The 11,343-nt window shown below is 34.1% G+C and overlaps 1 protein-coding gene across 2 annotated transcripts; it reads right to left on the bottom strand.

Moving 5' to 3' along the window:
- Nucleotides 1-1,707: 1,707 nt before the first annotated feature.
- On the bottom strand, nucleotides 1,708-9,407 carry Sclp (sclp). 2 transcript variants are annotated; one of them, XM_053745416.2, is made up of 4 exons: nucleotides 9,065-9,407; nucleotides 3,631-3,774; nucleotides 3,243-3,410; nucleotides 1,708-2,763 (listed from the first exon to the last, which is right to left on the bottom strand). In XM_053745416.2, the coding sequence occupies exons 1-4, from the start codon at nucleotides 9,228-9,230 to the stop codon at nucleotides 2,597-2,599; spliced, it is 645 nt and encodes a 214-aa protein (XP_053601391.1). In that variant the 5' UTR covers nucleotides 9,231-9,407; the 3' UTR covers nucleotides 1,708-2,596. The 2 variants fall into 2 exon arrangements, with proteins under 2 accessions (XP_053601391.1, XP_053601392.1); XM_053745417.1 differs by lacking the exon at nucleotides 9,065-9,407 and adding an exon at nucleotides 4,308-4,713.
- Between the last annotated feature and the right edge of the window lie 1,936 nt (nucleotides 9,408-11,343).

Below are 11,343 nucleotides of genomic sequence, written 5' to 3' on the forward strand. Positions count from 1 at the left end.
CTTAGGTATTATACAGTCACTCACATCATATAAGCGGCAGAAGATAGTCAAGCCACCTGTAAATTAACGTGTAATTGTAATCAGACTGAATAGATTATAAAAACCTAAATAAGTACCTATCACCTGACTGGATCTGACAATTTACAAAATACCTATTTCGGTAAGATGGATAGTGCCTTCTTGACCAGTGCTGGCAAAATTCACTAGATATGATAATATTGAAGTAGAAGTCAAAACGAAGTTCCGACAATTGCACACTATATAATAAACTAAACTGTTCTCAACTAACTTTGTGCAGTAGAATCACTGTCGCCCGCCGAAGGACCAAATTTTATCGAACGCGAGTCCAACCGATTCCTGCAGTTATTTGCCTGCTACGGTTCTGAGCTGCTGAGGGGGTTACGGCATCCTTCGGACCCACTAGAGGTAGTAACTTACAAAGGGTACTATTTATCCCGAAAGTACGCGATTCGCGTAAGATTTGGTCAAAAAGTCTAATAGTTAATGACGCTTCAAAAAATAGATGGCAATTGTAGGTTTTCACTCACAGTATTTAAAACTACGCAGATTACATAGCAGGTAGTATGATGCAGCTAGTATTATACATACTAATACTAGTACTATAGTATTATAGATACTTACCTAAATGAACAAGTACCATTTTCCTATGTTATGATAACAGTCATTTCTTTTTACTTGATTTAAACAATTTTCTATAGACATAATATGTCGCTAATACAGCACATGTTGCTTTTGCCGTCTGTAATCAACAATTATGCTACTTACATATCATGGCATTTTAAAATATTTAAAAAAAAAAATGTTTTAAAAACTTTGACCTCTCTTAGAGAGTACAATAATTTATTACGCCTATGTAGGATATGAACCAAACCTTTGTCCATCTGCTCCTACACTAGAGCGAGAACCGCATGCACGCCGTATAAAATGACATGCCATTTATCATTATTCTTCAATATATTATTTATAAACAACTATTGCAAGACAAGAAGGTTGATATGAGTGTTGTGTGGCATACTTACATTAGCTCTACCTCTATTGGTTTGGCTGTTAAAATATCGACTAAGGCCTTTAAGACTTGGGTCATCGTCTACACCATGACCTGCCATAATTTTATTTTGTGATTAGATGATATAAGCTATTATCTTATTTTTTTACCTAAAATGACATGCCATGGTAAGCTAACATTTTATGACATGTGAATATCTCAATGTAATATTTTTCTTAAAATGAGTTGGTATTGGATAGCCAGTACTACTAAGTAAAATATATTTTTTTTTTTATACCATAGAGAAAAAATACATGATTGACGTGAATAGGGAGTATTGCTGCACATTTATCCCGCCAGAGTATGTTAGGTACACAAAAGCTTTGCCGCCTTTTGCTATGTCGATTAAAACGTTTATTTTTGAGTACTTTATTAATCCTTTCATTATGTAAGCATTTGTTTGTGAAAATATAGAACAATGTAGCATATTCGGGTGCCGAAATATGGGGAAAAATCGTTTTCCATAAGATAAAAATACTTCGAAAACTATGGAATACGCCTCACGCTGTAAAATTTTCGAGCCAGTAAACGGTCGAAAAGACGTGAAGACTCATTAAAATATGGACATCATAACTAGTAGCGCCATCTGCGCTGAGCTTTGCTTAATATGCCCTATTAAAAATAAAATGTCCTGTCCATCGTTATTTTAAAATTTTTAATTGATTTCATAGCAGATTTTTTTTTATAAAACACATCACAAAATCTTATATCTATACATATAGCATACATTTTAGAAATGTACTTTAAGAGTAAAAATAATAGTCATATTTTGTCAGTCACATTTACATATTTCGGGCAACAGGTTTACTTCACATTTTAGGCAAAGTTTATTTTGAGACTGACTAATACTTATTAATTTTTTTTTGTGAACACAATCATTGAACTAGTAGTATTTATATTTTATTTATCTTTATTTTTAAAAAGAAGTTTTCAACTTGTCACCATATTTAATTACATAGATAAGCGAGCTTAAAATATAGCAACTTATTTTTTTGCAACACGATTATGATCGAAGTCAAGATATCACCTCATAAAAACATCAACTTCATTTGTTGCCCCAATATAATTATAATTAATCTAATAGATGTTTCCTAACTGGAATTACTAAAAAGCATTGCACTTACTTAATGATGGACTAGTATACAATAAAGTGAGATATATCAACATAATACCATCCAAACATTATACATATACTTATAAAAATAATGCAATTTATTTATGACAAAATTATTATAACAAAATGTAACTTGACACTGATTAAGCTAATTAAGTACACATTTGTTTTGAGCACACATTTGTGAAAACTAAAGCCTTATTATTTTATAGTTTTATCATTTCACACAATCATTAAAATCCCTGCATATGTTGATATCGTCCTCAATTCACAGAGATAAATCACAGCTGAGTTAGGACCAGTGTTTTGTCATACAAAGGCATAGTATTGCAGTCTCCCGTTTAAAAGCCAGATATGAACTACTGGATGCCGTCATACCTGGCCCAGAATGCAAATCAAGTCGTAAACATATCCTCCTATATTAATAGGTCCTCCTCCCAATCTTCTTTCTCTCTCTCTGAGACGGTGACTGAAGGTCGCGAAAGCTGCTTCAGTTCTTCGTGTGTCCGTGGGGGTATGGGGTTATCACTAAGGTCTACATATTCAAGGGCGCGAGATCTTGCTAATCTGTCGACATCCACCTCTGAAACAAAAATGAAAAATGCCTATGTGAAATAAAAAAAAATGGCACAGATGAGTATATTATTCACATGTTGTCTTTTAACAACTAATAAGTTACGACCTTGAAGAGATTGGAAGAATTGGGGTCACATAATTTGAGGAAATCAAAACGCCTATACATTTTAAATAGATAATTACTCATCCTAATTGGAATTTAATTGTTGTTTGAAGTACTGATTGCAGTAATTGCTCAAAGGTATTTGACCTTGTAATGATTTCTTTGGTTTAAATTCAGGGGTGAAGTATATGTGACCTTAATTAATTAATTTTTAAAGTATTATCTTTATAATTTTTGTACTAGCATTTTCCAGTCTTATGGTATATCAAAAAGGGAGAGTTCCCCAGGGACAACTAATAACAAGTAGGGTTGTATTTTTCTTTTACAAAAATCATGCACAGTGAACACACTCCTTTTGAAATATTTAGATAAAAAGCAAGTACCAATAATCTGGTTGTGGTGTGCCAACAGGGTGTGGAGACTGGGACATTGGCAGGCAATGCTTGGGAGAGCCACAAATGTGTTGTGAGAGATGTCGAGTCGCTGTAGACACTCCAGGGTGCAAAGCTCGTCCGGCAATTTCGCCATTTGGTTATTTGATAGGTTCAATTCTGAAAAAAAAAAAATTAACAACATTAATTTCAAATTGTGTTTTTGTTGATCTATTTTAGTTGATATTTGTAAATCAGCATGTGTTTCTGACTATAATGGAATTTTATTTATAAAATATTGTGGTCTTTACTTAATAGAATGTTTGTGGTTTCTCCAACATTAATATTACCTCTCATTTCTAACAATTATAAACCAGTATATCAATTAAACTAAACTAACCTGTAATTAAACTAAATTTGACAGCAAACTTTGGAGGAATTTTTGTGATGACATTTCCACTGAGATCACAGCTCTTGAGCTCTGTGTGTCGCATGAGGTGATAAACTGCATCAGGTACCTGCATCAGTTGGCATTCTGACAAATCTGAAATGAAATATTACAATCATTTTAATAATACATATTATTCCATTTCTACTTTTCTATGCTTTTTGGTTGTATTCTGGCTGTGACTAGAATAGGTTTTTAGAATTATGTACTAATTCAATTAAATGGGTCAAAGAAATACATAAAATAAAATCATAATTACTTTTAATAGGGACTAATTTCAATAAACATTAAATTATCAATACAGTTTAAATATAAGTAGAAAAAATAGGACTGATAATCATATATTATGTCTAATAAAAATGTTTAGGTAAATTATAATCCCAATGAATATTCAACTAAATACAGGGTATGCAATAAATAGTGAGTGTCCACTCACTAGACTTGAATCAAGTTATAGTAGATATTCAACAAAAACTAGAATTTGCTCCAAAAATTTTGTTATTATTGGAGAGTCAAGGAGAGAAATCACGATTACGTCATAGATCTACATGTTCAGTAGTAGGTTAAATGCTGAAAGTATTATGTGTGAGATAAAAAGCTACAAAAACTAAACACACAGACATTCGTACCTAATGCTTGTGACTCCTGTGCATCCTCACATCGAAGAACTACGCGAGTCACCGCTAGAGCCATGGTTGTTTGCTAAAATGCTGGGTGTCGACTAAAACCGTGCTCACGACGGGCACTGAGTTATTTTTAAAACCATTGGAAAGCTACCACCTCTGGACATAACACAACGTCGTATGGAGTAAAGTCAATTGTGCAAAACCTTTGCTTATAGGATGACTTAAATGAAGTCTTAAATACACCAATATGTAAATTTGTTACGAAATCATTGAATATAATGTTGTGAAATTATGGTTACCTATTCAATCAACTTTCACAAGTTCACAATCACTCACACACCACACAATAAAAGCCCCATATATTAATTTACTATTTGATAAAAGGTCCATAAAATTGACCAAAGTTTGACAGTCAGCTGACGTTGACGTTTACTCAGCTTTTTTTAGCCTCACAAGATACGTAGGTAGAGGCCTACCTCTACCTATTAACTGATTTCACATTTAGTAGAATGGAACGACTTGCTTCTAACTACGCTTTTATACCCGACTTCAAAAATTGAGGTTATAGTCAGCTGTGTTGTGACAATTTTTTTCACTATTTAATTGTTTTCCTATTACTCCATTATAGTTATTAAAAAAATTAGATTAAAATATGTTTTTTCTTGTTCTGGTGAAAACCGCAAGAAAGTCCGTGCAGTTGTTTTTGAGTTTATAGCGAACAGATAGACAAACGCGGCAGTGAACTTTGTTTTATAATACTTAAGGATAAGGATAATAATGAATCATGTCATTCTCCATCTTACAAGGAAGTCTACAGCGAGTGGACTGACCTCTGTGTTTTTTCTACTATGTACCTATATGGATTAAAATGGCCAACAAAGGCCGACGTGTGTTCAACCGGTTCATAAGTCATAACACGCACGTTTGCGAGATGTTCTATACGTTATAAGTATAATAATTACTTATTGTGTGCGTGTATTAGTGGCGATAGGCCACTATTGAGTGAATATCGATAGTTTCGCAATAGTTGAACTATCGATTGTTTTGAAACTATCGAGTTGAGGCAGAATAATCGATAAGTAGTATTGTAGTTTTGATACTATGGATTCTTCCAGGCGATTGGTATCTTTTTTTTCCATTTATATGATCGAAATTATTTAAACTTTCGGCAACTATTTTCCAGATACGGGTTGTTGTTAGTATGTATCACATGTACCTATGTAATACGTACGCAACAGTTGTTTCCATTCGTCTTCCGCGTGTCAGCACATTCATGACTATGTTCAATAGTTCCAAGTGCAAAGGGTTCTTCCGTGACTCCTTATACTATAGGTATTTCAAGGAAAATGCTAAGAAATAGTTACTAGGTATAATTATTTTCAATCTCAACATACGTAAAAGAATTATGGGAACTGCATTTATAAATAGGCATATTATACCGAAATCAGAAATATCATATTAAAATAAAGTACCCAACTGGGTTCTGGGTGGTTTCGGCTGCTACTTATTTAAAAAAATTTAGTTTATATATAAGCATTTAATTTAAGTCTACTTAGTCGAATTTTAAAGAGATACTGGGAATTTTCATCCTAATACTTACTAGGTAGTCTGAAATTTGAAAAGTAAGACCACTGCGAACTTTTCCCAGAGAAGACGACGGAGTTACGCTATAAGAAAACCAAATCTATAAGTAGTATTTTTAAAATCAGATATGAACAGATTTCCTTTTAATAATAGTATTAGGCCTTTCCAGTTCAGTGTAATGAGTTGACTGAACTGCGCAAAAAGATTTTGCTTCCAAAACACGATCTAATATTAGGAATTGCGCCTTACAGACGGTATCACACAGCGGTCTGACCAATGACGACTTCGCTTATTTTCCGGGAATGGTCTTTATATTTAGACGACGAAGGTTAAAAACTTTATTTTCTTATGAAAAGAAATAGTGTAGTTAACAAGTTATACTATAGAAAATAATTGCGTGTAAAATTTTCCTTTCTTCATCAGCCAGACTCGTCAAGATTTTAAATTGAAAATCGATTTTCCAATTTATTTTTGAACGTATAATTTGAATTTAAGTAGTAAATACCTAGGTAATCGATTATTATATTTATCTCCATTCATAATTTACCAGTTTATATTTTTATTTATTCATAAGCTGATGAAAGGCATGCGCTATACATGTAACTACCAGATTATTTACAAACTTTTGAATTAATTAAGACAAATAAAATTAATCTGTGTAACAAAGGCCAGCAATACTCCAGCGAGCCGACCTCGGCACGTTTCCCAACTTTTGCGATATCTTCGTTTACGAAAGGTAACAGAGCACTCATTAAAAACTACAGTTGCGCAAATGAGGCATATTTCTCTCGTGGTTACCCATCCGATGATGCGACACTTAGGTATATATTTTACAATCTAACCACAAGGTTATTTTGATCCGGTAACCTATAGTTATCGAAACGCGAAAGTTTGGCAAGTACTTTTATCCTGAAATCTTATTAGGAGTAGCTACCTACTCCTATTTCGATGGTATTATTACAAATCATTTTCTTTTACTGGTTCCTCGACATTATCAGCCGTAACAAGGCGCGTAATGTGACAAAAAGTGGTAGAAAGTCGTTACGTACTGGTGTAAGATTATGCGAATGGCTCTAATAACTGCAATTTGTCGTCGCATTACGTCAACATTGTTAGAATAAGATAGAGTTGTGCCATGCTCCATGTGGACATCAACTGTCTTATTCATAAAAAAGGAAAAATCTACACAAAACAGATTTAGAATTAAAGGGTGAGATAAAGACAAAACATAATATTTTAACTTTTATGAATGAGAGGGCAACTTGATGGTGATTTTCGATTAGAATCATTGATTAGTTTATCTTAGAAGATAAAAGTGAAACTGCAATAGTATTAGTGTAATAACTATACAGTTATTACACTAAAAAGTACTTACCTACTACTAGTTAAGTACTTTTTATGTTTCCATTATTTTCATAAGAAGTTCGCGCGAAAACGTGCACCTGTTCCGAAGTTAACACTATATGTAAGTAGGTAACTTAACGTTTATGCGGAACCTGTAGATTAATTAACTGAAATGTGTGTGTATGAGGAAACCGCGATATCCATAACTCACGTAACGCTTATTGCAATGAATGATATGATATATTTCGATGAATAGCCGTGGATTGGGAGGCTAGTGGGGCTAATGTTACCTATGTGCTGTAATAAATTGGGCAACTGAATCGTTGCTAAAGCTACCTATAGTTACTTAGTTGTTGTGATGTGATTGAAGTTCCTATAATTCAGCAGGTAATAATAAGATTTATAATTAAAACTAACTTTTGCCCGCGGCTTCGTCCGCGTGAGTTTCCCACGGGAACGGTCATTTATCCGGGGTGAAAGTTACCCAATGTCTTTTTCCTTATGCAAAATTTCAAAAAGAGTGGTTGAGCAGATAAAGCGTGAAGAGTAACAAAGTAACATAACAAACAAACTTCCTTTCGCATTTATAATATTAGGATGACTCATAAGAACTTATTATTCTTTAGTTTCGTAGGTAATAAAAATTAAGTAGAATCTGCTTAACGTTATAAGTTTATGTAAAAAGTTACGTGGGTAGAATAAGTTTTTGTTTAAATCAAGTATAATAATTGCTTAGACACATGCCATTAACGTTTAACCATTGCCGTAACAAACTCGTAGTTACCTATAACTATTTAAATAATCAAAAGTGAATTAGGAACCTATTTTTCTATATACGTTGGTACTGCTTTTTTCCAGTTGTTTCATAATGTTTATTTTTCAGTTTTTTTACTAAGATAGTTTTAATTTTTATATATTACAAAGTATAAATATAGTTTAATACGTAATTTAGTTTAGTTATCTATAATCTAATTTGCAATATAAAATACTTTATATCTTATCAAAGCGTGGAAATAATTTACCTATCTTTGAAGTTTGAACACGTTGTTAGTAAACAAAACAATGGTTCCGTGTTTGAAGAGGTTTATATCTATACTTATTTTAACTAAATACAGGTAATCTGGAGAAGTTCTAGCTACTGGGGCCATTTTAATGAAGAACATCGTAGACATCGTATTCCCAATAGGTACCTACTTACTACAGAGTAGGTAATTTCTATAATCTAAGCCACCGTGTCAATCCTCATATACTTGATAGTCATTGTTTTTTTGTCCTTCGCTCCGGAATTAGACACTTTGTTTAGTAATCTAATGTAACTCAAATTTTATCATTCTCGCACAGTTAATCAAGTTCACCTACTTACTTCTTATTCAGTAAAACAGATCTTGTAATATCCGATAAGATAAGCATACACCTAGACTAAATAGGTACTTTTAGAAGATCAAACGACAAACGAAAACAATATTTCTAGGATAGTTCGTCAGACTTCAAGCTATCGGTATTATAATTAATTGATGGTTAGCTACTCAAATTAGGCGTGTTCGTTGTAATGATTTTAATTAAGGAGGTAAATTGTTGAATTAATTTTTTGGAGGTTTAGAAACGCGACTCAAGGTGCGCCAGTGCAACTGTTTGCCTTGCAAAAAGAAAGACTGTTTTTTTTTCTGTACAAGCGATGACAGATAAAACAATTAGGTACTTATGATTGTTTTTAATGTCATTGACCTTATTTGCAAGAGAATTGATATTATTTGCAAGTTTTGTTTCAAACTTATCTACTACTTATCGATCTTTTATTGGTATGTTAGCCTTTTATTTGAAGGTTTACTAACCAAGTTGACTATTCTCCTGGGCGTCCTCACATCTTCCAACCACCCTGATAATGGCGCGTCCAGCCAGCCTGGCGCAGATCATCATCGCCGGAGCCCTAGCATCCACGGGCTCCTCCGCCTCGGCCGGCACCCGGGCGCCTCCATCGTACTCTGTCGGAGGTCTCATCACTGCACAATATCACCAACAGTCACTGCACAATTCCTCAAGTTCACGTCACCTCAGGTCGTGTCACAGGAAAGTCTTTCACAAGCTGAAGGATTCACGTATGCTTGGCTCATCTACCACCGCTCCGAAACGCAAATGCGCCTAGGTGTACGGCGGCACTCTGTTAAATTCGAGCGCCGCGTTCATGACCAGCCTTTATATTGTGCCAAACAAAGAAGCGTGGTGCGCGAGCAAGAAAGCAACAATAACAAACAGCTGTCCCGTTCACACTGTCTGCTGCGCAGTAACAAATATTGGCTCGCGAAGACCCGGAAAATGTGGAGATGTATGTACGGTATATAAAATCCTATGACCCTGCGACAAAGGGACATTTCGCGCTCGAATAAACAATCCCAGCCTGGTTTACAGTTGACCGAACCGCATATGTCACGTTTCCAATATGGGCATTGTGATTTGTGATGTCTAAGTATTATCTGATGGCATTGTTTGCGCATTTAATCAATTGAATGAGTAATTGTTGGTTGGATGTGAAAGGACGGGTTGGGGCCGTGTACAATTTTCCGGCCTAATTCCCTGCGCCCTCACAGAGTGAGCATGTATTGCAATTTGTTGCGACTCGCTCGATGCGCACCCGATTGCAGCAATTTAAAAATGTTTGCGTTCTAATGCACGGTGCACGATAAAATTGAACTTTCTCCAACTGTCATTAAGTAGGTAATTTTAGTTCATTGATATCGAACTTTTCACCGATAAATAAGCACCTACAATATGGTAAAAAAAATTCGTAAATGAATTAAAGGATATAAAATTTATTATTATTTAATGGCAAAACCACTCTTGGTACCTATTATATCATTGTAGTTTATCAACGGAGATAAGCGCATCCGCTTTTCTAGTCCCGGAACATGAACGTAGGAAATCCTACTTATACCTAGTACCTAATTAGTTTCAAAATGCTTTCCACTGTATACCTATGTTTGTTTGTCATCGAAGAATTTTAATCAGTGTGGTTGCTAAACGGTCGGTCACAATATTTTAAAATATTATTTAAAATTTTATATATATTTCTTAACGGCCTTGATTAATCCGGTAGTTAGGTATATTTCGTGAGCAACGAAATCAAGAAAGCGAATAAATTTTATCGCAAAAGTTCACGGCCTGAGTCGGCAGATATCCGTATAAATTTTATTTTATTGGTTAAAGTTTACTTTAGGTATTGTAGGTTGTTTTTAAATGCAAACCAGCTAGAATATTAGGTAATATCAAGGAGAATCTATTCTCACTGATATTAATATATTCTATCTGGTAATAGTTCAACACGACTTTCACAGGCTACATCATATTTTACATTTAAGTAGGTAACTATATATTGGGACAAAAACAATAATTTTGTAGGTACTTACTACTTAATTAATTTTGGAAGGAAGCCATGTTTGTTTTCTTTGGACTAGGAAATAGCTAATGAAGATATAGGATTTCCTGTCTTCCATGTTAGTAATGTATCTTGTCAGTGCGACGTGTTGATAGAAGTTCAAGGCTCTCGTTGGCTAACAATACGTGCACACACGTAGTTGCGTCAACCAGGCCGTTGACGTCCCTTGCCGTTCCGATCAACGCACTTATCTGCCTGTAAGCCAAACTAAGACGCAGAATTTCGTATGTCCCAACCTTGAAGTAATGCCAAAAGTTTATTCCTATGTCCCGTGGCCCGATTAAATCTATTTTATTTTGAATGGAAATAAACAAGATATTAGATCTATCTACGCAATTTCTACGAGAACAGAAAGCGAATGTACTTAGATCGAAACAAACTTGTTATCATTGCGTTAATTTTGTGCTCATTACTATCTCAAGATGGAAAGATTTAGGCAAACATTCAGAACACCCACTGCCAACTATTTACGTCAAAAATTGTACCCACCTACTTACTTATGTACATAATGTTAAGAAATACTATTTAACTGTACGAAGTAGATAATAGCCAAATATCTAAATTCAACTTTTATAAATCAAAACACATTGTATTGATAAAAACTAAAAGTTAAATTTAGATAAGTATGGTTATGGTAGGTATATTGTGGATGGGATTTTTCTCCAATTTGTTGTTAGTAAA

This window comes from Plodia interpunctella, chromosome 5 (assembly GCF_027563975.2).
Source record: "Plodia interpunctella isolate USDA-ARS_2022_Savannah chromosome 5, ilPloInte3.2, whole genome shotgun sequence".
NCBI classification, from domain to species: domain Eukaryota; kingdom Metazoa; phylum Arthropoda; class Insecta; order Lepidoptera; family Pyralidae; genus Plodia; species Plodia interpunctella.